At 36.7% G+C, this 25,848-nt stretch overlaps 1 protein-coding gene across 8 annotated transcripts in view; it reads left to right on the top strand.

Moving 5' to 3' along the window:
* The window catches only part of ANKRD44 (ankyrin repeat domain 44), a 139,433-nt gene extending 116,753 nt beyond the window's left edge, over positions 1-22,680 (top strand). For 4 of the 8 annotated variants that reach the window (XM_087882129.1, XM_034429972.3, XM_087882128.1 and 1 more), the window contains 7 exons: positions 760-847; positions 2,210-2,293; positions 5,740-5,885; positions 8,452-8,534; positions 11,008-11,090; positions 11,296-11,387; positions 17,304-22,680. In XM_087882129.1, the coding sequence (XP_087738255.1) occupies positions 760-847; positions 2,210-2,293; positions 5,740-5,885; positions 8,452-8,534; positions 11,008-11,090; positions 11,296-11,387; positions 17,304-17,362 (635 nt within the window). In that variant the 3' untranslated portion in view covers positions 17,363-22,680. Of the gene's footprint in view, positions 1-759; positions 848-2,209; positions 2,294-5,739; positions 5,886-8,451; positions 8,535-11,007; positions 11,091-11,295; positions 11,388-15,890 lie in introns of all 8 variants that reach the window. The other 4 variants (XM_034429946.3, XM_034429929.3, XM_034429937.3 and 1 more) reach the window with 1 other exon arrangement.
* Positions 22,681-25,848: the final 3,168 nt, after the last annotated feature.

Raw genomic sequence — 25,848 nt, 5'->3', positions numbered from 1 at the left:
GCATGCAAAGAGAGATTACAGAGCTTCTAAAACAATAATTGTATCTTGTTGTAAATTATTAGAGATTTGGCACCATTCCCAGTTCAACACCATGTCTTTATGATCCGCATTGTCTCCATTTGACAGCTGACCCAATTTCTTGTGAATGGTCCAGTTTTCAATCTGACACTGAAGCTCTAAGCAGTTTTTCAGTTGGTCAGAATTTCCCCTTCCCTGCCACTGAGATGCAATACAGCTAGTCTCCAGGTTAAGAAAGCCCCAGTTTAAGGATGACTATAGTTAAGTTAAATATACAGTGATTCAAGTTAAACTCACAATAGTTCAATTCATTATATCATACTACTTAGACAATATATTATGCAATAATGCTCTCCTAGCTTACATACAAATTTGACTTAAGGACAGACCTGGAGACATTCTTAAACTGGGGGATATATGTGTTTTGAACACATTGATGCTTTGTATTGAGCAATATGATGGAATTGTGGCCCTCCCATACAGCAGTCCCAGTGACTTTTTATATTACCAAATGAATAAAATTATTTTATTTTTAAAAAATGGGAATCACAAAACATATGCAGACTATCTCAGGTTTAGTAACTGAACAATATGCTGACTTGAAACAGAGCACCGTTTTGATGCTGGATAAAGTATCTTCAGAGAATCAATATCAAACTGAATGATAAAGCATAGTTCTTTTGACAATATTAAGCACTTTTTTTGTTTTGGAACTTGAAATTATCATCTGATCTCTTACAGGAAATGAAAACTGTATAGAGGTACTGTTGGAACATAAAGCTTTTCGCAACTTTCATGGAAACTCTTTTTCTCCATTGCACTGTGCGGTGTAAGTAGAAATAGCAGTAAATTTCACTTCCTATAGCCTAGGCTGTGTGCCAAGTTAACTTGGAATTTAAAAACAATAAACCTTTGAGATAGTGCTATTTTTATAATATTAGTCCCCAATCCACCCATGCACACAGTTATGAGCAATTAAAATGCCTTCTCAGCAAATTTCTGTACTAGGAAATGAATCATTTTCATTATAGTTTATGTAGTTTTGATTGCCAGTTTTTCTGGCAACTTTAATAAACTCTATAAACTTTAATTTCAAATTATGGTCTGAGGTTTTTAATAAAAGCAAATGTAAAGATGGCTTTGACCTGAACTGAACATTAATGAGACATGGTCATAATTATTTTCATTTTTTGCCTGTAATACAAAAATGGTTGGCAATTACTTTAAGGCTAATATCCATAGCCTACAGTCCAATATTCTCTGTTGATTCTCATCCAAGTATTAAATGGGCACAGATCAGAAAGAGGAAAAAATCTTGGAACATCTTGCACATGTACATATTAATTACAGAAACTTTTGGAGTTAACTCATGACAGCTGAGTAGGTGTTTGATTACTGGAAATAAATTGTGGAAGACTTACTTAGTGACAGTGATATTGTTTGATTAGTGATACCATGTTGAGAACTCCCACTCTCTCTTCAATCAATGCCTGGGGATGTTATTATTCTTAATAATACTGATGTAGTCAAAGTAAAAATGGGGACAGAATTACATCACAGACTTTTTCAGTATTTAGCTCCCTTGTCTCCTTTGTAAGTGTATTATTGTGGTTTTGTCGTTGCTGCTAAGTAGCTATGAAAGTAGCATCCCAGACTGCCAGAGTTACATGAACAGGAAAGCTATAATAAGAAACAAACTTAAAAAATATATTACCTTGCTTTAAATGAATATCTTTTAAGGAAGTCATTTCACACATTTCTATTAAAAATTATAGGTCTATATACAGTATGTAATATGTATAAAGGGGAAAGTGAACGTACAAAGAAAGAAGAAAGGGGGAACTGTCCTCACTCATGTTTTGATTCCCCCTCTGATCCCTTATACATTTATTGAGATTTCTGAAAAAGCCAATGGAGTGTGGTTGTGTACATTGGTAGTTCCTTGTTCATTCACGTGCACATATAGGCAGTTGAGGAGAATAAAGGTCAGTGAACCAGTTCATAAATTTGTACATGTTTTACTGGGCAAACTATGCTATGGACAAAGCTATAAATCCAGGGTACCAACATTCTGGACTGAAGTATAATGGCAAGCCTGTATTGAAAGTAAACCTAGGGAAATCTAGTTGAACTATGCTATCAAATTAATGAAATAAATTACATGGAATTAAATCGTATCCTTCCTTAACAGAATAAATGATCATGAAAATTGTGCTTCACTACTCATTGGGGCATTTGGTGGTGGCATTGTTAATTGCAAAGATGAAAAAGGAAGGTAAGAATTACTTTGATGAAATGTTGTGTAGTTTATTAATTTGTTTTATTTATAATGAATTATAGTTCCATTTAAAAATTGAGGCAGAGGTTTGTATTCATTTATTAATGGAGAAGCCTTTCATCTATCAGTAAAATGGAACGTAAAACATTTTAACAATGTTTCCTCCCTATTGAGCACCTCACCCAACTCTTCAAAGAGGATGCTAGAGGAAATAAAAGGAACGGGAGTCTCCATTCCACTAATAAAGATTTCCACCAAATCAAAGACATTTGCTTCAGTGAAGAATACCAAATTTCATTTAATGGGTTGAAATAAAACTAGTGAACACTTAAAAAGCTGGGGTTACCAATTTCATAGATGAAGGGAAGGGAAGGATAAAATTTATTGGCCAAGTGTGATTGGACACACAAGGAACTTGTCTCCAGTGCATAACCTCTCAATCATACAACAAAGTGATAGGTCATAGATCATAAAAATAATTACAATAATTAATCATAAGATACAAACAACAAGTGATAAATCTTAAAATACCAGTAGGAGAAGATAGTAGGAAAGATGAAAAGATGAGAAAGAATGAAAAATGAAAAGATGAGAAGTTGAGAAGGATAATAGCAATACAGCCTACTACATGGGTAAACATCTTTAGCCTAAAACAGCATTGTGGGAATTAGATGATCAGCAGAGTGATGGCATGTGATACTGTTGATAATTAATCCTGAACTCAGCTAAAAACAAGTATTGACTGCCTTCATAAAGAATTCTTCACAGAAATTTTATAGTAAAAATTTGTCTGTTGTGGTTCCTTGCTTTGGGAAATTCCTGTGCCTTCTATTAATTTGTCTCCTTTTAAGTAATTATTAAATATCTATCCCTTTTCTTTAAGATTTGAAGATTCCAGATGGAGCTTGGGCCATTTCCTGAGGTTCTGGCACACGCCTCGACTGGAGACCTGGTGGCCGCCTGGGATAGGGCGGCTGCTGGTGCTCTGGATCGGGTCGTGCCTTTGCGGCCTCTGACCCGGTGCCGATCTCAATTGGCTCCTTGGTTTACCGAGGAGCTGAGGGAGTTGAAGCGCCGGAAAAGACGCCTAGAGAGTAGTTGGAGGGCCAGTCTTTCTGAATCTGACCGGACACTAGTAAGATCCCACATTAGGAATTACTTAGTGGTGATAAAAGCAGCGAAATGTAGTTATTTTGCTGCTCTTATTGCGTCATCAGATAATCGCCCGGCCGCCCTCTTTAGGGTGACCCGCTCCCTGCTCCACCAGGAAGCGTGGGAGGACCCCTTGGAGGGTAGAGCCGAGGATTTTGTTCAGTATCTGTATGACAAAATCACTCAGATTCGGGAAGATTTGGACTCCGACTGGGTAGTCTCAGGGGGAGAGACAGGGGCAGGCCTTGAGAATGTTATCTGGGATGAGTTTGATCCTGTGACCCCTGAGGACGTGGACAGGATTCTGGGTAGACTGAACACGACCACTTGTTTATTGGACCCGTGTCCTTCCTGGTTAGTACTAGCTTCCTGGGAAGTGACACGAGGCTGGCTCCAGGGGATTATAAACGCTTCACTGAGTGAGGGTGACTTTCCCGCCACCTTGAAAGAGGCGGTGGTGAGGCCTCTCCTCAAGAAGCCTTCCCTGGACCCGGCAATGTTGGTAAATTATCGTCCGGTCTCCAACTTTCGCTTTGTTGCGAAGGTTGTTGAGAGTGTGGTCGCGCAACAGCTCCCCCAGCACCTGGATGAAACGACGTATCTGGATCCGTTCCAGTCGGGCTTCAGGCCCGGGTACAGCACGGAAACGGCATTGGTCGCGTTGGTTGATGATCTCTGGAGGGCTCGGGACAGGGGGTGCTCCTCTGTCCTGGTCCTGTTAGATCTCTCAGCGGCTTTTGATACCATCGACCATGGTATCATGCTGCACCGGCTGGAAGGGTTGGGGGTGGGAGGCACTGTGTTGCGGTGGTTCTCCTCCTTTCTCTCTGACCAGTCGCAGTCTGTGTTGACAGGGGGACAGAGGTCGACCCTGAGGCCCCTCATATGTGGGGTGCCGCAGGGGTCGGTCCTCTCGCCTCTCCTGTTCAACATTTATGTGAAGCCGCTGGGCGAGATCATCCGTGGTTTCGGGTGGAGTACCATCAGTACGCTGACAACACCCAGCTGTACATCTCCACCCCGGATCACCCCAACGATGCCCTTGAAGTGATGTCCCGGTGCCTGGAGGCCGTACGGATCTGGATGGGGAGGAACAGGCTCAGGCTCAACCCATCCAAGACTGAGTGGCTGTGGTTTCCGACGTCCCATTATAGTCAGTTGACGCCATCACTGACTATTGGGGGCGAATCATTGGCCCCCACGGAGAGGGCTCGCAACTTGGGCGTCGTCCTGGATTCACGGCTGTCTTTAGAAGAGCACTTGATGGCCGTGACTGGGAGGATTTTTCATCAGGTTCGCCTGATTCGCCAGTTGCGTCCCTTTCTGGATCGGGACTCGTTACGCACAGTCACTCATGCCCTTGTCACCTCCCGCCTGGACTATTGCAACGCTCTCTACATGGGGCTCCCCTTGAGGAGCACCCGGAGGCTCCAACTGGCGCAGAGTGCAGCCGCGCGGGTGGTAATGGGAGCGACATGGCGTTCCCATGTAACACCACTCCTGCGTGAGCTGCACTGGCTCCCGGTGGTCTTCCGGGTGCGTTTCAAGGTTCTGGTTACCACCTTTAAAGCGCTCCATGGCTTAGGACCCGGGTACTTGCGGGACCGCCTACTACCACCAATAGCCTCCCACCGGCCGGTACGCTCCCATAGAGAGGGGCTCCTCCGGGTGCCGTCAGCCAAACAATGCCGACTGGCGGCCCCCAGGGGGAGAGCCTTCTCTGTGGGGGCACCTACTATCTGGAACGAGCTCCCCCCAGAGATACGGAGGATCCCGGATCTGCGCACCTTCCGCCGCGCCTTAAAGACCTTACTATTTCACCAGGCCGGCCTGGCCTAATTTTCCCCCTCTTTTAGAAAAGATTTTTTAAAATTTTAAATATCTTTTGTATTTTATATATTCAATTTTAAATTGGTTTTAAAAGTTTGGGGTTTTAAATTTGTCGGGGCCAAAATTATTTAATTTGATTTTATTCTATTTTTAAATTTTGTATTGTATGTGTTTTTATTGTTTTGGCTGTGCACCACCCTGAGTCCTTCGGGAGTAGGGCGGTATAGAAATCTAATAAAATGAAAATGAAATGAAGGAAATGAAGGAATCAGATTTATGTTGCTATTGATTTATGTGGCTTTTGTTCTGTGCTGAATTTTGTTTTACCTTGAATAATACTTTATGTTTTTCCTGAAATATTAGATTAAGAGATGAATTAGAAATAAATAAAAATAAATGATGGGAAAATGATGGGAATGACTCAATTAATCAAATGTTTCTATGATCCATTTTTTTCCTAGAACTCCACTTCATGCAGCAGCCTTTGCTGATCACGTAGAATGCTTGCAGCTCCTTTTAAGTCACAATGCACAAGTAAATGCTGCAGATAATTCAGGGAAAACTTCACTTACCATCGCTGCTGAAAAGGGGCATGTAGGAACTGTAGGTAAGGAATTGCTTCCTAGAAACTGAACATAACTGATGTCATTATATAGGTCTATCTGTTCGGTAGGAAAAACACATCTTTATTGTAGATTGTTTATTACTTGGCTGGAATGCAGGCAAAGGGTTAATTGGCAACTTCCTTAGAAGAAAGGTGGGCCAATAGAAGAAAACTTCAAGACAAAAAGGCGGAAGACAGGAGAGAAGCTGTTGAGAGTTGGAGGGAAAGAAAAAGTGATAACCTGTATGTAAGAAAAGAAAAGAAAATATACCAGAAGCTCTAAGCAACCACTCTGATTCTGTAAATAAAGTATAAAGGAGGAATTTACTGAGACGCTGTTCAGAAGCATGCATGCATATACACTCCATACACAGATATGTGTATTATGGTATTCCTTTACAGATAAGCAACATTAAGCAAAGCACAAAATAGTTGAGAAGTAGTAAGTAGAAGATTACAAATAAGTGAAAAGAAAAGAAAAACTAAGTCAATCTAGTTTACACTGAGTAGATTTCTCTGTAGTTTTCCATATCTTTCTATCCTTGCTTCTACCCACACATCACTTCAAATAAAATCTTTAAACTTGCCATCTCTCTTCTTTTAGGATCTCCTTAACTCTACCCAGCTATATCTTTCTCTATTTTCTCCTTCTTTTCATTTCATTCCAATATCTATTTCTTTAGATATTTGTTTTGCAATTCAATTTTATTAATTTTTTTATGACCAGGTCTGTTCAATGTATTTTCATACTGGCCATTCTCTTTTGTAGATGGGCCACATTCATTTATCCAGCACCCATTTATTGTAAACTATCTCTTCTGGTTTTACCTCCTATATTTTCAACAAACATTCCTTACAATATATGTACCGAATTTTTTGGACTATAAGACGCTTCGGACTATAAGATGCACATTAGCTTTAGAGGAGGAAAACAAGAAAAAAATATCTGCCTCTGCCTCCCAGCAATTTGCCTCCTTGCAGCAAACAGCAAACAGCCTGGTCAGTTTCAGCACAGCTTGATTTAGCACAAGCAACTGATTGACGGTTGGTTTGGCCTCCCAGAATACAGCCAATCAGCTGTTCCAGGCTGCGGGAATCGCCACCCACCGCAGCCTCCGCGCATCCCGTTTTCAGCCTCCACAAGAGCCTGAAAACCTGGCTGTGCCAGATGACTTGGACACCAATGGGGGAGCATCACACTGTGGATGGTTGATGAGTTAATGAGCTCATCACCTCCCCATCTGTGAAACCTGTTCTTACCTTCCTATCCTTTAACTATAATTCTATTTTTCATTGTAATTTCCATTTTTATTGTTACAGAAATTTCTTTTGTGATTTTAATGCTTTTAATGGTATAACTCTTTGAATTGCTTTGAAATGAGAAGGATGGCAAATAAATGTAATTAATTAATTAAATGAATGAATAAATAAATAAATAAATAAATTTAACTCTAAAACAATTTAGAAGAAATTATGTCACATATAAATTGTTTACCATGCAGGCTTATGGATGTTCAGAATTCAAGAAACATGAAATATGGAATAAAAATTGATTGTTTGAGCAACTGAATTTGTAAGCTGCCCCAGGGGTGAAATGCTCCCGGTTCGGAGCGGATCGCCCGATCCGATAGCAATGGCGGCCAGTGGTTCAGAGAACCGGTAGCAAAAATCCCTGCGCCCCCCACCCCACCATGCCCAGCTGAGCCGCACGATCATCAGAGGCTTTTTTTTTTTTACTTTTAAAAGCATTTTTTCTACAACCTCTTCTGATGGAAAAATGCTTTTAAAAGTAAAAAAAAAAAAGCCTCTGATGATCACGTGGCTCAGCTGGGATCGTCAGAGGCTTTTCAAAGTATTTTTTTCTGCAACCTCTTGGCCGAAGAGGTGGTAAAAAAATGCTTTGAAAAGTCTCTGACGATCCCAGCTGAGTGGCCTGATCGGCAGAGGCTTTTCAAAGCATTAGAAAAAATGCTTTGAAAAGTTAAAAAAAAAAAAAGTTGGCCACGCCCACCCAGTCACATTACCCTCCCCCCACCAAGCTACACCCACAGAACCGGTAGTAACAAATTTTACATTTCACCCCGAGCTGCCCCATTCCAGATGACTTTGGACAGCTTAACAAAATTCAAGCAACAGTACCAAATACCCATAGCAAAAAAAGTAGTAATCAAAACCCTTCATCCATGTTCCTGATAACACCCCGAGCCCATTCATTCTTCTAACCCAAGGTGACATCCTGGAACCAACATGATCCAGACAATATCATTCACCATTTGTGATCCTACCTTTCCTACAGTTTCTTCCAGCATTTTTCATGCTACAGAAGATCAATTGAGAAGGAAAGTTAGAATACCTGCACTGTGCTTTTTAAATAGTAACACTAAAAGCCCTTTTGGGAAAAACATTGCTTTATGTCGCGATTTTATTGAATTTTGTTTTAATCTCTTTTACCACAGTTTTATTTTTCTTATTAATTTATTATGTAAACTTCATCTCAAGAGTCTGAAGATACTTGAATTTGTGTTATGGATGTAAACTTATGGAATATTTTGTTTTTTTGGTATTTTAGATTTTTTGGTGAACAGTGCTAAGGCTGATTTAACCTTGATGGATAATGACTTGAATACATCATTGCACTTGGCTAGCAGTAAAGTATGTTTAAAATTGTGTTTGGTTCTGTTTGTGAGCATGTCCTCAGAAGTGTGCAAAATATGTCAGATGTTGACACTTGTGTTAGAAAGTAAATAATTCCTGTGTAAATTAAGCGCTGAAACAGGGTTAGTGTAAAGTATATGGTTATATAGTTTTTTAATATATCATATAACTTGCAGCAACCAATACATCCTAGTTTCAATCTATATATTTTATGCATGTGATAATTTTAAAATCTTTATATTAAAATACAGTGCATAAAACTAAATGAAATTATGATGAGAAAACAGTTTGGTTAAAATAAATCCTCATCTAAACTTTCAAAAGAATTTGCCCTTTCTCATTGAAAAGTCCATTTTTATTGTTTGTTCAGGTAGTGCTTACTTAGCAGCCACAATTGGGACCAGTAATTGTCCCTAAGCACCATGATCATTAAATGAAATAACACATAACTGTGATTTATTATTTTACTTCTGCTTTCACTATTAATTGCTGGTGACCTTCTACTGCTGCACCATAGAGAGTATTTTAACTTACTGCACCTATGTATGGTTTGCCAATTGCACTGTGGCAGATAGGACAGTGCTCCAGAGGGTTAACATCATTGCCCAGGGGATCATGGTTGCCTTCTCCCCTCTTTGTAAGAGCTTTATAGCTCCCGCTGCCTTAGAAAGTTCAATACATTCGTAAAGATCCATCTCATCCTGGGCACCCTTTTTTTGAACTATAACTATCTGGCAGATGGTACAGGACAATAAAAACAAGGACAAATAGGCTGAAAAACAGCTTTTATCCCAGAATTCTACTGTATAGTGCAATATTAATGCAATATCAGGAGTTTTCAATTCAATTGTATAGAACGTGAAGAATGTGTGTTTTTATTTTTTATGTATAATGTACACTGAATATGGCATTTAATTTCGTTGTACAAGGTGCAATGAAAATAAAGTAAACTTAAACTTAATTAACTACTTGTTACAAGCCAGTTGCAAAGAACTCAATTGGTGATCACATGACCATATGATGAGACAATTGATTGGTTGTAAAACTTTCATACCACTTGTAACTTGAGTGGTCCTTAAACAAGGCAACTGGAGGATGAGAACTACCTGTATATTCTATGCCCTGGAAATGGCAACACTGAAATACCACAGTCCTGTGCCATACTGATCCCCACAGGAACTGATGTCCATATTGTGCATTGCACATTTTAATAGCAAATTATTTTCCTACTAATATAGCGTTAGTTAAATATCACCGGAATCCTGAGGTACTTTCACATTTTGCATTAAGAAAAATGACAGTAATAAAAATGGAGAGATTTAAAACAATCCAGTGATAACTACTCTTCCTCTTGGTTATTCGGTGTCTGGGGTATGAAGTGAGGCTAAAAGAAAGAAATAAGAAAAACAGAATGCCAGATTTTGGAAAAGATTGATATGTCTGCTAACAGTCTGAAAAGAGCCCCATAATACTGCATTTTTAAAATTGAATGTTCCATTGGTGTAAGATGCAGACAAATGATAAAGTTTAGAGTATAGTTTTTTAGCTTGTAGATAATATGGTAGATTGTTTGCTTTTTGTTAGTTCTGAGAATTTCTAATTTTGTATGAATCCATAACCCAAGATAGCTTTCCCATTTATATATTTACTTATCAGCTCCTGTGAGTCTTCACTATTATATTCTTAAGGGAAATAATCCTACAGACAATAATCACTCTGTCTTATCCTAGGGAACTCCTGTTATTTGATTTTATGGTTTTATGATTATGATTTTATGGCTAATTGTTTTATTGTTGTGAGTTGCATTTAAGATAGGTGCCAAAAGAAATCTTTTAAATAAGATAAAACAAGGTAAAGTGAATTTTAAAAAACAACAACAACCCAGATTTATAGCAGTATTTTTACAATTCTTGGGTTTTCTTTCAGTCAGACATTACTGAGTCAAACAGTTAACAGTCAATGGTGACAGAGGAAGCTTACAGAACAAGGAAAACTCTTTAAACCTGAGGAACAATTTACATCATTTTTTCCTTTGCTTGAATATCATGATTTGCTGTAACTGATTGTATCCCCCCACCCCCATCTGCAGTATGTTGGCTTTGGCTAAGTAGAAAACAAGAGGCAGGTGGTGACCTTTCATTATTTTTCATTCCTTCTACTGTAGAACTTGTAGCTTGTTTGTCTCCCCAACCCCCACCCGCAGTACATCACTGGCAGGGGAGGGAAATATAGACAAGCTACAAGTTCTACCATTAGAAGGAATGAAAAGTTCTAATAAACTAATAAATACATTTCAATAAAAGCATCTCATTCTTTCAGCTTAATGCATTTCCAAAGTTTTCAGATGGAAATCTCTGTTCTCATATCTGCTAAACTTCCTTTAATAATTAACTAAGATCAGATTTAAAAAACTATGCGTTCTAGAATGTTCCAAATATAGTTAGATATAATGTGTGTGTTTGTTTTTCAGGGTCATGAAAAATGTGCCTTGTTGATACTTGACAAGATACAAGAACCGAGCCTTATTAATGCAAAAAACAATGCATTGCAAACGTGAGTATAATTTTAATTAACGTGTATTTTTATTTAACAATTTTGATAACAGTAAAGTGTCATATAATTTATACTTTTGCAGTTAGAAATCAGAGTTCACATAGTGTTTTAATGTAGTTAAGCACTTGAACAAACTGTGCATAGTATTATAGTAGACTTTTTGAAATACATCAAACCTACTGAATCTAGATATTACATTTTCTAGACCTCTTCATATTGCTGCACAGAATGGCTTGAAGATGGTAGTTGAGGAATTGTTAGCAAAGGGAGCATGTGTACAGGCAGTAGATGAAAATGGTAAGTGAAGATATTCATATTATCATTTATGAACAATACATTAGCAGCCATTATTCATTACATATTAATATGTGTTTCTAAATATTTTTAAGCTTGCTGACATTGGTTATTAATTTCCAAATTGCAAAAATAGAATTTGTGTTATCACAAACACAGTTCTATTTAAACTATTATATAAAAACAAGTCCCATTATTTCATGTGCAACATTTTGTTGACTATACCTTATGTAAAGTAACAAAACATAGAATTTTCTAGTTTTATAAAGGCATCCTATAAGGAAGAGGGCTGCATTTTAAATGTATTAAAATACATTCATTTTATGGAAGAATGCAAAGGCTATAACATAATTTTTAACTGTATCCTCATTCTTTATGAAGTTATAATTATTTCCTGTTCATTCCACAACAAGTCACTGCCATTTTGTGGCCTTGGGTGAAATGTAATGAATAATATAATGAATAATATTTAGGCAAAACACTTTTCATCTTGAACTCACATATACTATTGCAACTGATCATTAGATGGTAACCTTCTAGAAAAAGTACACTAATCTATGATCAAGCATATCTCAATCTGGATCTTATGTGCTTAGCTTTGCAGGCCCTGAGTGCTTTGGATGAAGGTTTCTCATAAATCATTCCTATATACTACATTACAAATCATTGAGAGAAGCTTAAATCCATTTGGCATGTACTGTCATGTTTGAAAGGAGATTTATATTAAATATGCTAAATATTCATATGGATGTCTGAAGCATATACTTAATACTATTGGCCAGATATTGCACATTCACAAGTAAAATACTAACTAGAATCCAAAAATAGGAACTGAACTTTTGAAGAAAAGCTATACCAAAAAATACTGGCATGTTTTTATGAAGTCATTGACTCCTTTCCTTACTTTTTAAAGAAGAGATATTTTTCTTAATATTCAAAAAGGCCATACAATTCTAAAGGCATTTCATGGGGGAAGGAAGGCCTGTTACTGTATGCAAAGTACTTTTTATTAAAAAGGCAAAACTAGTTCTTCAACAAATAATTTTGAATTGTATGATGGCAGTTAAACATTTTAATTTCTTTTTAATAAGAAGAAAGGACTGAAATAAGATATGCCTACAGAAACAGACACACAAACACATACCAATCTTCTTCCTCAGTTTTTGGAGAAGGCATTTTTCCCAATTCTGTGAAATCTTGAAAAAGATTAGTAGTTTCAATCTGTGATGATTTCACTTAATGAAGGCAACTGGAAGTGCTGACATTTCTGTTCCTAAACAGCATGGTGATGGAAATTCTGGTCCCAGTTACCATTGTTAAGCGAGACCGCCTTATAAAAAGTATTTTTGTATAATTACACAACTCCACCAATGGTTTGCTGATAAATGTATAACAAATCCCACTGTTGACACTAGGGCAAAAATCCCTAGATCCAATATACAAGTGAAAACCATCTGCTTCAGCCAAATTTATTGAACTTTACAGGGGACAGAATACAAGGCTCTGCCCACTAACAGGAGGAAAGGCAAACACTTACATAGAGATTTTTATAATAGAACTCCTTAACAACAGAACCCATCCTCCCAGCAATTCTTCATTACTAGCCCTGATTCAGTTTATTCAGAAAGCTTTAAATAAGATTCAAGCATTGATTTTCTTATTTCAGTAATCATTCCTAGAGGTTGCACTTTCATCCAATGAGATGAGTAACTTATTTGTAATTTTGTGTGCTTTGAAGGAATTTACTAAGCATTATAACCATTAAGGCATATCAGGGGTGAAATCCTACCGGTTCGGACCGGTTCGGGTGAACCGCTAGGGATTATGGGCATCAGTTCACTGAACTGGTAGTAATTACCCCTCCTTGGCCCCACCCACCATTGGCCGGTAGCTGCTCACCTCTTCTGGCCGCTCGATATTCCACAGAATTCAATGTTAAATGTAGCAGAGAGAATGCTAACTTTTCTCCCTCCATTCAGAACAGAGCTGCTGCAGCCTGTCTCTTTAAGGTAGTCCCCAGGAGGGAGGGGGACAGGGTGGGGAGCAGCTGGAATGGAGCCGTTTTTGTGAAAGGCAGGAAAATGGGGAAGGGGATTTTCCTGCCTGTCATCCATTCCTCAATCTCAGCACAGACTGAGGGAAGGATGGTAGGTAGGAATATTTCCCTCCCAATTTTCCTGCCATTCGTGACAAGGAGTGGCTGGGAGGAGAGGGGCCAGTGAGGAGCCTCTCGATGTGAGTGATGTCGAGTTGGCCATGCCCACCCAGTCACATGACCTCCCCCAACAAACTAGGCCCACAGAACCGGTAGGGGGAATTTTTAATTTCACCCCTGAGGCATATCCAAAACCATTTTGTAGGACAGGCTGATTTAGCAAGATCTAAATTTTAAAAAAAAACTCCCAACAAGATTGGGCAGCTGCAAAAAGTTGGCAAGGAACAAGACATTCAGACTATTTTCACAATTTTGAGATCATGCTATAATACTGGCTTACACTGTCTAGCTACATTAGTAGTTGACATCTGTGAAAGCCTCACAGTCAAAATGGTTGGGAAAGTCTTAGCAAGCAGCTAGTAAGCACCAGCATAAGGCATGTATTCCAGTAGACATTACAAGTGCACAGTTGTTGCTCTGATTATGTGATACATATCTAGTGCTGCTGCTATTGCTGAAAGGTTGCAATAGTGATTGGCAGCCAATTGATGGTACACAAAAGAGGATATACTAATGGCTGCCCTGAGTGCCCTGAGTTAGTCTACCACTGTCTGTGGTAACGAATGTTGTCTTACAGTTTTGAAGTAAAGTTCAACTACTTTTTCAATTAACATTCTACATGAAACAGGCTACGGCACTATGTCCTTCATTTCCATCGGAAAATGGTTTTGTGCCATTTATTTATATAGATACAGTTTTTGAATTAAAATGAAACTGTAATTGGATCTGTATGGCTTCAGAACTATTCTGCAGCTTCCCTTTATTTTCATAGCAGATAGAAAACATCCATTAAATAACTTAATGCTGCATGGAAGTCCATATTCTAAATAAATTATTATTATAAGTACAGATGGCATCCGTATCAATTTCCATATTATGTGTGTGTGTGTATAAAAGGCAATCCACTAATAGTAGGTGTATTGGTTTTTTTTTTTTAGCAAATATGTAGTCTATGAACATCTTTTGCACTTTCATAGCATGTTGATGGTTTGCTAAAAGCTGTGGTTTTTTTAATATCATATCTTAAATAGGCAATCTAGCATTTAGTGCACCACAATAATTTTTGAAATATTGACTGTAGATTGCCCATAACATTTGTGTTTAGTCTTCATTCATTAGGTTAGTGAAATGTAATGAACCTTTTCTCCCCTTGGGGCTGAATATTCTTCCTATTTCCTGTCTAGCAACAGGGAGTTCTGAAAAATTCATCTGCTTCAGCAAATATAGTTTTAACTAATATTAAACATTGCTTTAGAAAGCCATATTTAACCAAGAACAGAAGTGAAAACTTTTGATTTCAATTTCCTGAAAGTTAGGAAAGACCTAACTGGGAAGCTAGTCTCATTTGCACTGTGTTTAAACTAAGGAAAGGAAATACCAATGTCTTTTTCTATAGATTGTTATTGTTCCTGTTGTTGTTGATACTTTATTTCTCTTCTATGTGGAAAGTTATAAAGCCTCCTTATCATTGCACAGTGCAGAAACTTAAAAAAGACTGTGTATGTGCTTGTATGTGTAGTGACATCCAATTTCTGTAATGCTATTTGTCATGGAATATCCAACAAGCTTCCCTGATATTCTGGAAACATATAAGCAGAAGGAAAAAACTAACCACTTTCTTAAGAAGCCACCTACTTTTCGCTTTCCATACGAGAGAAGATTTCCCTATCTTAATATCCAATATATAGTAAAGAGAACATTGCTTGTCCTACAGAGGGAGACTCAGCTGTCACATTTTAATAAACATGATTGAATTTAGCTAACATTGAACATCTGGATTATTTATTTAACTTTCTAATAGAAAATATTGCAGAGTTAATCATCCACTATATTAATGCTAATCAGATTATTATTTTTGTAAAAAATACAATAATCTATGTTACTAATTTGTTTTCTTAAATATCACAGTTTCTTTTGAGTGAAAGCCATTGCTCTCAGAATAACTCTTATATGAACTTCTGTCTTGTGATTTAAGTCTAACAGTGTCTTGGCTCATATTGATTCACATTGTCCTCCAGGACTGTGGTCTACCTGTTTTTATTTCATTTTGTGGAGAATTTAAGTTGCCTTTTGCTTTATATTAAATAGTGCTTGTTATGAGAACCACTTTGTGAATTATGTACCTTCCCAGCATGTCTAATTTTAAAGTAACCCTGGCTTTGTCTGCTGTGATGGTGACTAAACATACATCTCCTAGCTATGAGCTCATCTGGAGATGTATCCAAGGAATGCTCAGATCTTTTCCTAGTTCCCTTAGTACTAACCATGGCTTTGTCTGCATTTGTGCCCAGGTCATACACCAGCCCTGGCTTGCGCTCCTAACAAAGACGTGGCTGACTGCCTGGCACTCATTTTGGCTACCATGATGCCTTTTTCTCCTTCCAGTACAATGACGCCACTCAACTTCGTTTCTTTTAAAAAAGACCATTTGAGCAGGACTCTTCTCTGCAATAGCTCCAATATGAGCAACACTCTTAACTCATATAGTAAAACCTTAATGAATGATGAAGGAGCAGAAAATGGATACAATGACAATGATTCTGATTCTGAAACATTTTGACTTTTTAACATTCAGTGCCCCTTTCTTGATTGCATTTGCATTTAATCTGAAATTTTCTTTAGAAACACCTGAATTTCACCTCACCATCATTTATGAATGAGAACAGCAAAGACTAAAATTTGCAAATAAATAGAGCCTTTTAGAAAATTTAAGGATTTTTTAAAAATGCACTCTAGTTAATGTTTTGCTTCCAGCACTACTGTGCTTTCCATAAATTCTAAGGGCTCCCCTGGAAGTCTCTACCTCCTATTATATGCAGAAAAAAGAAGCTGCCTTTTTCTGTTTTGACAGCACAAGTAAACAGGGAACTGTTATGTTTATATTAATATGTTAGCTATATTAAACTGCTGATATAAAGTCATTTATCAAGTAGGGTGTTTCTGGATTATCAGAAGACCTTCCCATTTCTAGTATCTCTTGTATAGATATATAGTCTTCATTTGTAGGTATCTTTGTTATAAAAACCAAAGGTAAAGCCACAAATTTTGATTTGGGTTTGAACAAATACTGCCAACATCACCATTTTCTGTGGCAATTCAGACTTCTAAATTCATCACAGTAATACCCAATAGGTGTTTTAAAACAATAGGTATTTGCTGTTTCCATTTGCAATTTAAAATCATTAGGATCAAATCTTGTTTGCCACAGTCGCAACATACCCACCTGCAGCTGCAGCAAAGAGATTATTGTAAAGGCAGATGAGATATGCCTTATTTTTGTTACCATTCAGCACAAGCATGCATGGTTTATTTGCACTCTCCAAGTAGGGATCCTTGGGAACTTGTCTTACCTGTGCTGTCCAGCAATTATTTGTTTTATGAAAAATCAGTTCTAAATATAATGCCTAACGCACCTAAATGTTTCACCCTGCTCATTTGAATTGACTTTTTGTTATCTTTATGTGTAATGTGATTTTTATCATAAGCATTGTCTGACTTTTTTGGAAAATATACCACAAGATAGATTACAGTCCTTCTTATTTACCATTGCTGTGCTAAGATGCAAACAGGAGACAAAACCAAAACATAAAGTGGAAAAGTTAAGTAATCATACAGAAGGGAATTGGGTTGTACTAAACAGTCCTGCTGGCGTCAATTTACTTTTTAAACATTTGCATTATGAATATCTACTCCTTCTGCCAAAGCTTCTAGGTCAAACGGACCCTTTTCCTCGCCTGAGAAAGGTGTACAGAAAGAAGAGTGAGACTCTTAAAATATAAAGAACTAACCAGCTATACCATGAGGACCAAAAGGCTTCAGAAGACTTTATTATTTTTTTAATAATGCAAGGGGAAAAAATCAAGTAACTTTTCTAATCACCAATGCACAAATAGTGTTTTCTGTAATTAAGAGTCTTGGGTTATTTCTAGTAGATACTTTGACATTTGTAACCAATGATGATGATGTGTTGATCACAGTTTATTTTTCCAGACTAGTGTTCGTACTTGTAATGTTAAATGTGTTTATATTTATTTGAAATGAAACAAGTGCCCAGAAAAATTGACCATGGTTTGTCCTCCTTTTTAATTCTATAATGTGTTATTAGCTATGAATTTAAGCAAATTTAGTGTGCTGAGATTGATGGAACAAATGCACACAGTTATCATTTTCAGCTCTTATGCAGCCAGCTGGGAATAGCTTCATGCACATTTTGTCAAACGCAGTGGAGGAGTACATTGCATAGTATTTTTTGGCAGAGCAGAGGGGAACATATAAAGGAAAAAATGTGTGATTTAGTCTTTAAAAGGGTGGTGGTGAAAATTTGTCAAAGTTCAAAAGGAGAATTGTGGAATCAAGAGGAAAGTGTACTTCCTCGTTTATGGAAGCAAAATACAATTTTTAAAAAAACCCGAAACAGAAGTAGTAGACTATCTGCTACTTTGTTATCTATTCTACACAGATATTTGAAATAATTTAACATAACCACTCATTGCTATATATCGAAGTATGTTAGAGACAGAATATGTGAATTGATTCTTGGATGATCAGTAAAACGTAACAAAGTTTCACTTTGCTTCTATAAACAAGATTTGCCGGAAAAGCTTCCATCTTGAGACTGCATCTTCATCTAAGTCAAATGTATTTTCATTCTGGGCTATACATTGCAAAAAATAGAAACAGACATCTTGCATTGTAATGGAAGTTACAAAACATTTCCAGTTTGAAACAGCTGTTTCTGCACAATATTGTTCTGATTTCACTGAAACTGTTCTGTTGCTCTACTGTACCAGTATTTGAAGAAGTGTTACAAATTCAAAATGCTTTGCACACATCTAAAACGTAATCCTCGTAGGAGACTCTTTATTCTCAGATAGGTGACAGTGTTCCTCAGATTTCAGCCATTTTGTAGTTACACTCATAAACAAAAATGTCTGAGATGAAAAGGTACCACTAAAACTGACTGAAACTCTCAGTTGTTCCTTTTTTTAACCCCCAGCCAGTGTATTGAGAGAAAATTCCCAGCAAAATACCAAAAGAAAAACTAGGATCAGAAATATTCCCATAAATCAATTGATCTTTTTGCCACATGACTGATTTTTTTTTTGTCCCAACTACTGATTAACATATCAGAAATTAATTTTTTTCTCACAATATAAATAAGCACAAAGTTATGCACTTCTATTCTAGGAACATTTACTACCAAAGCTCTATTTGAATGATTTAGGGCAGGGGTGTTAAACTCGTGGCCCATGGGCCGGACCGTCATGTGCTGGCCACACCCACCCATTTTAGCAAAGGGGAGTTGTGATACATCACGTGACAACAACGTGACACTGCGAGTTTGACACCCATGATTTAGGGTAATAAAATATTCTCCAGGTTTTCAATTTGATCCATGTTATTAACAAAATTCTCCATCATGACACACACTTTCAACCAGGTCTTAGAGAAGTTTTTCATACTACAATTTGCATTCTGTAGCATTGATAAAATAAAAAGAGACTATGATAAAATAAAAAGAGACTATTTTTCTGAAGAATGCAAGTGTAGAATTGAGTAAAAATTGTTACAGACCTCTAAAATACAAAATGGTAATTATGAGTTTTTAAGAAAAAGGCAATATTTATGCACACATTTTGAAATTGCAATATTAGCATATATGTATTTTTAAATGATATTTGTACATGACTAGGAACTATAATGTAAGAGGCCCTCACTAGTTATTGCCTTGATTCCTATTAAATACAGAGAATGTTAAATCCTATTGTGGGTTTTAAGGTGTTTGTTAAATTCTGAGGACTACTGGATATTCCTTAAAACCCACAATTAAAATTTTGCAGTGAAATTATGGGTGCTTCCCAGCAGAAATACCGTAATCATTTATAAAAAGTAGTTTTACACCTTAGTTAGTTTTTGGAAAAAAAAAAAAGGAAATGAAAGAAGTGAGGATAATGTAGAAAAGTCACTTTGTTTTCTTGACTGTTCAGCAAAAATTTCACTTGGATATCTCCCAAGGCTGCACAAGTCACAAACTTCATTAATGAGCCAATCATTAAGAGTACCTTCATTTTATAGAGCATAGTAGCCCAGTTTTACGGCACTTCAGGAAGTGAGATATTACTGTATGTTCTAAATGTGCTTTAAGAGGAAAAGGCTAATATTGAGTAATTTCTGTTTGTTAAAATCTTTTGGCATAGAACAGTGTTACTTTTTTTCTCTCTCAGGATCTCCTCCCTCTTTTAAAAATCATGGAGGACTCCAAAAGAATTTGTGGCTGAATGGGTTATATTTATCTATAATATATTTAGTATATTAAGAATTAAAATTGACACTCTTGCTTCTTGTGATTGTTGATGGGATTTTAATACTGTATTACTTTTCAATCTAGGTGGGCAAATAATTTTGATTTTATAGATTTGAGGGGACCCCCCCTCCCAAGGGTCCTAAGCAGCAGTGGGATTCACTTACCTTCTCTACCGGTTCGCAAATGTGAGCACACACACCTTATCTGCACATGCGCACAGCCTTCTGCACATGCGCAGTAGGCGCGTGTTACATGAGGGTGGGCAGAGCCTCCCGCCGTTGCCACTACCAGTTCATGCGATCCGGAGAGAACCGGCTGAATACCACCTCTGGTCCTAAGACCACACTTTAATAAATTCTGGTATAGAAGAACCGAGAGGTTTCATGCCACACTTGCATCTGAGCAACACTCTATAATTTCACATTATGATTTTTATTAGGTAGCAGAGCTCAGCTGTAGCTGAAAGAGAATTCCCTCATTTTCCACTTTTCACATTAGAGCTTGGGGATAGGCTGTTTTCTTGTTGGTGGGAACTCTCACCTCACATTTTCCCATAACTCCTAAGCTGCCATAGCACTATCGCTTCATGTCCTTTTGCCAGGCTTTAGTGTTGTAGAAATGTGGCTTTGCAGCTCCAGCTATAAAGACCTTACATTCTTGTGCATGTTTTTTCACTGTCTCTCTTTTTTTCTCTTTTTCCGCTTTTCTAGAAAAGGAAAGTATGGAAGTAAATTGAGGGGGTGGGGCACAACTTGAATGTCATTTTTGGTACATCCCTGTTGGTCCATTATAAAGAAAGTTAATCAACTCATGAGGGGTTTTCAGCAGCTCAGGACTATAACAGGTTGATGCCAGAATAATTCTGAATTTATAGAATGGCAATGGTGGTTGCATGGAGATGCCCTCATAGTTGTGAGTCATCTGGATCCTACTTATCATCTAATAACAATAGTTTGCTGTTGTGGGTTTTTTTTTTTCCAAAAAAGAAGCAATGCATTTGGTTATAATGGTATAACTATGAAGGAAGACATGAAATAAACAGAATGACCAAAAAAAATGGATCACCAAACAATCAGGGAAATCAAATTACACTTACAAATCTATAAGTTTTCTTTCTTAGTATTATAATGTTTTATAATTGAAGTGAGTTCTCTAGAACAGTACTAAATATTATTAAACATCACTTGAAACAAAACACCAATGTTTCCATGTAGAATTGAGTAAAAAGTCTCATTTTCTTCTTCCTTCTTCTTGGCTGATCATATCAAGCTAGTCACCAAGAAACACACACACACATACACACTGTAGCCTCCACAAAACATCAGGAGGGTATGGGGAGAGCAAATGTGGGGAACAGAGGTCAAAGGACAGTCCACCATGCAAACAGAAATCTTCTACAGCATTGGAGTTATTCACAATACAATGATCTACTCACCCGAATGATTTGATAGTGACTTCTATAAATACATTTTTCAACACTTTATGCTAAAAATCCTCTGCACAGCTATGTAGAAATATAATAGAATATAGTTTGAATTCCTGAGTTCAGACTACATTATGTGTTTCTGTCCTATCAACAATCCCAGCCTACTGTCTTGAAAAGACTATTGGGCTAAAATCCTTGGCTATACAATCTTTTGAACTTAAAAGAGATTGTTTCTGAATAGACCTATATTCATTTGTAGTGCCATCTTCTCCAAATATATGCTTACCTATCTCTTTTATATGTATTATTTCCATATAAAAGAGTAATAAAACCATCTTAATTAAAATGGGAAATTTGCAGTTAGTGTCAGTGGACTATGGATTCCATTCTAATTGCTTTCTTATCTAAATGGCAATACGGTTTAGTAGCAGATAAGGTACTGTATTTTAACTATAATAATAAATGTCAGTTATGGCCTGTTTTGATTTGTTTGATTAGCTTTTGTCAAAAGATAAGCACTATTCTACTGACATCAGTGGTGTTGATTTGATAAAGATTGAGAAGCATGATCTAGAAGGTGAGTAATAACGCATGCACCTCTCTATAGTTACAGTTCTGTGTTAGCAGCTTGTATTCCATTCATGTGAAACTTCAGCTGCCAGGTTACAATGCATGGCACTTACCCCTTGCTGATCTGTATTGTTTCAAGTGTTAAGATAAACTAGCTCAGGGGATATCTGTATCACTACTAAAAGGGCACCATGTTGTGTTTTGGTACTATTATAGCAAACCTTTGTATTTAACTATGAATTGAGTAAATTCAATTTCTTGTCTTCTCTGTTTAGAAACTTGATAATGCACCTGAGTTTCATAATGTAAGAAACTTTTAGAGTGCCTTTTTATATTTGTGTATGCTGGATATCTATTGTGAACATGTCTTTCCTTCATTTGAGTCATACTGAAGCAATATAATACCTATATGTTTTCGTTTCAAAGCTTTACGGCTTTGTCTTTTTTAAAAAAAAATATTTGTGTTGACATAAAATTAATATGCTAAATTTGTATAGGAATTTATACATTTTCTTATTACACAAAGCAAACCTTAAGTCAGTGTTATTGGGAAGGATGTTTTAAAATGGTGACAATCTTGAGTGTGTATTAAATGCAGCTATCTGTGTTTGTAATGCAGTGACATACATTTTAAAAAGCCAATATCTAATGTTTTGTAGTTTTGTCTGTATATTTTATGCTTTTAGCATGTGCAATATATCTTTACAAACCATGGTGTCATGAATCTGGTGCCAGTGTTACATTTTGTATGAAATATTTGTAATAAACAGTATGAAATATTGTTGAATGGTTTGTGCTAATTTTTTAAAATATGGAATTTGAATTAATCAATGTGTTACATTATGTGGTTTTAAAAATGGATATGAAATATTACTTTGAACCATAGGCTGGGTGCACTCAAGTTTAATATCCTTTCAACTACTGAATGCTGTATTATTGTAATGGGCTCGTTTATCTGCAAATTACAGTAATATTAAAATGCATTCAGATGGATATTTTTACAAATAAATGGTACAAATACCATGGCAACTCCAAATTCATTCATCGGTACTTTTACATACATTCAGGATTCTGAATGCCTGTAAACAATAAGAAATACATAACTGCAGAAAAATACTAGTGAGTACAGCTTTCTGAACAGTGCTTAAAATACATTATAAAAATACATACCTAAAACTATAAAAACATAAAGCAATGCAATTGTTATGAATAGCATAAATGAGACTGATATATCTCAAAATCACTAATGAAAAACTTTGTGAAATAATAAAATGGTACTCCAAAAATTATCTATTCCTCCAGATATTAAACACCTGAAAAATAAAAATGTGTTCTTCTATAGCAAATATGCCTCTGGAGATTTTGAAAAATAGGATTTTTTATAAACTTCTATCAATTATCATACTAAGTTCAGTTGTTTAGAAGTGTACAGTAAAAGTTTGAAAGGCCTGTTCCTTATTCTTGAAGGAGCAGGCATGAAGGGAGAAAGGATTTTTAGAGAAGAACCAAATATGATTGGAGAAAGGCATTTGTATGGATGTGGCCTGTTGCTTATTTCTGTGTCCAATAACTGTGCATAGGTAGTAAACTGTACAGAAACCAGAGTTGAGTATTGTAGTGTTATCCAGAAATAAGTCCCAAGTGAAAAGATTAACAACAATTTTAAAATCATTGTAGAAGGCGGCTGTAGGGTCCTCCATTATAAAACTGATTGCCTAATGATGAGACAGCATTACATACAATGGATCTCTTGGATCATTGCCAAAAATCAAAGAATTCCAAAAATCAAAGAATTCATCCAGCTGCTTGTCTGTTTATCTGTTTCATTTATATCCCACATTTTTTTACTGGAACGTAATGTGACTTACATAGATTCCTTTCTGTTTTCCCCACAACCATTACCTTGGGATTTGGGCTGGCCTAAAGTCACCTAATGACCTTTTAGGCCTGAGAGTGGAATAGAATCTGGGTCTCCACTCTCACTACTAGTCCAACTCCGTAACCACTCTACCACACTGAATGGAAGGTGAGGCAACAACCACTTTATATGTACCCTCCACATCTTCCTAATGTCTTCTCACTTCTGCTGCCAATATGCCCACCAATTTACAACTGTAATTGAGCCCAGAATTGTGGTCGTAACTCATTGTGATAATAAATTGAGGTACCATACAACCATTCAAAGTTGCAACTGTTTTTTTTTTTTATTAATTAAGACTTTAAATTACAACCCCAAACTGATAGGCCAGTGTAAAGCCTTCAGGAAAGGTGTCACAAGTACCCTTAAACACCCATGAGCACTGAAGTCACTACATTTTGCACAAACTGAGCCTTCAGTCTGGTCCTTAAAGGCAGCCCAATGCGGACCAAGTTGCAGTAATTTAAATGTTTCAATATTCCAAAAGCAGAACTAATGTAAATTGCAGGAAATAAAAAGAGTAGACCACATACTACTTTGAGTCAATTTTATACAGGTCTTTGAAATAATTTAATAAAATCACTCATTGCTATATTCAGAGAAAGTCAGAGATTAAGAATAGTGAATCTATCTTTTTGTTGCTTGAAGGCCCATAATCAATTTGACTTGAAAGCCCATAATCAATTAATTATTGGATTGTTAATATGTAAGAAAGGAAGTTACAGCTATCATTTCCAAACAAGAATAATTTGCTGGAAAATTTCTTATATTATTTTGTTTTGCAATTGTTTTTTCTTTTAAATCATCTGTTGAAATATGATTTCTATTTTTAAGGGTCATCTTTGAACATAACTAAAAAATGTCTGATTGAAACCCTTGTAATCCTGGTCAGAAAGTACTTTTTTAACTGAGTTTGCCTCATTTTTGGGATAAAAATACTGTAAATAATAGGGAAACTGTTTGCAAGCTTCCAGAAGACATCAGGCTGACTGTTGCTGGAACCATAATGTTGGATGGTTTTGCATTACCAAATTATTTGGTACATAAGCCAATTGTACAGAAAGTTACTGTTTGTAAGAAACAATTTTATATTTATGTTCTCTAAACTTCATGGTTGGAATTTTATGTATCATTAAACTCTTAAGATTAATTTTTCATCATTCTAATTGCCTGATTTCTTCATTTCTTCCTACAAATGTGAAGCATGGGTATTTGATTTTTACAACAAAATAATTCATTGCACATTTAGCAATAGCACTTAAACTTATATACAGCCCCATAGTGCTTTACAGCACTCTTTGAGTGGTTTACAGTCAGCATGTTGTCCCTAACAATCTGGGTCCTCATTTTACTGCAGTCAGAAGGATGGAAGGCTGAGTCAACCTTGAGCACATCAGGATCAAACTCCAAACTGTGGGCAGAGTTAGCCTGCAATACTGCTTCTAAGCATTGCTCCACCAGTGCTCTTTTAGACAGAGCATTTTCACATAGTGATTCTATACTGGTTTGAGAAAAACAAGATCAAACCTCTGTAATGCCATGAGGTTGGCTCATTCAGGGACTGAGCTAATTTATTTCTAAACCACAAATATCTAGATAATTTAGATAGATAATTTTATTTCTATACCGCCTCTCTCCCGAAGGACTCAGGGCAGTGCATAGCCAAGTAAAAAACAATACAAATCCCAATTAAATTTAAAAATTATTAAAATTATTACATTTATGGCCAAGTTTCATTAAAAACCCCAAAATTTAAAAATTTAAAACGAATTTAAAACTACTTTACAAAGATAGCCCTGCCTGTTGGAAGAGCACGGTCTTGAGGGCACAGCGAAAAACTTGGAGGTCAGAGATTGTGCCCCCCGTATTTCTGGGGGCAGTTCGTTCCAAAGGGCAGGAGCTCCCACAGAGAAGGCTCTCCCCCTGGGTGTTGCCAGCCGACATAGTTTGGCTGACGGCACCCTGAGGAGTCCCTCTCTGTGGGAGCGAACTTGTCGGTGGGAGGCTATTGGTGGCAGAAGGCGGTCTCGT

This window comes from Pantherophis guttatus, chromosome 1, assembly GCF_059756535.1.
Source record: "Pantherophis guttatus breed Tessera chromosome 1, ASM5975653v1, whole genome shotgun sequence".
Taxonomy (NCBI): Eukaryota; Metazoa; Chordata; class Lepidosauria; order Squamata; family Colubridae; genus Pantherophis; species Pantherophis guttatus.
This window is presented reverse-complemented; position numbering and strand designations above follow the sequence as displayed.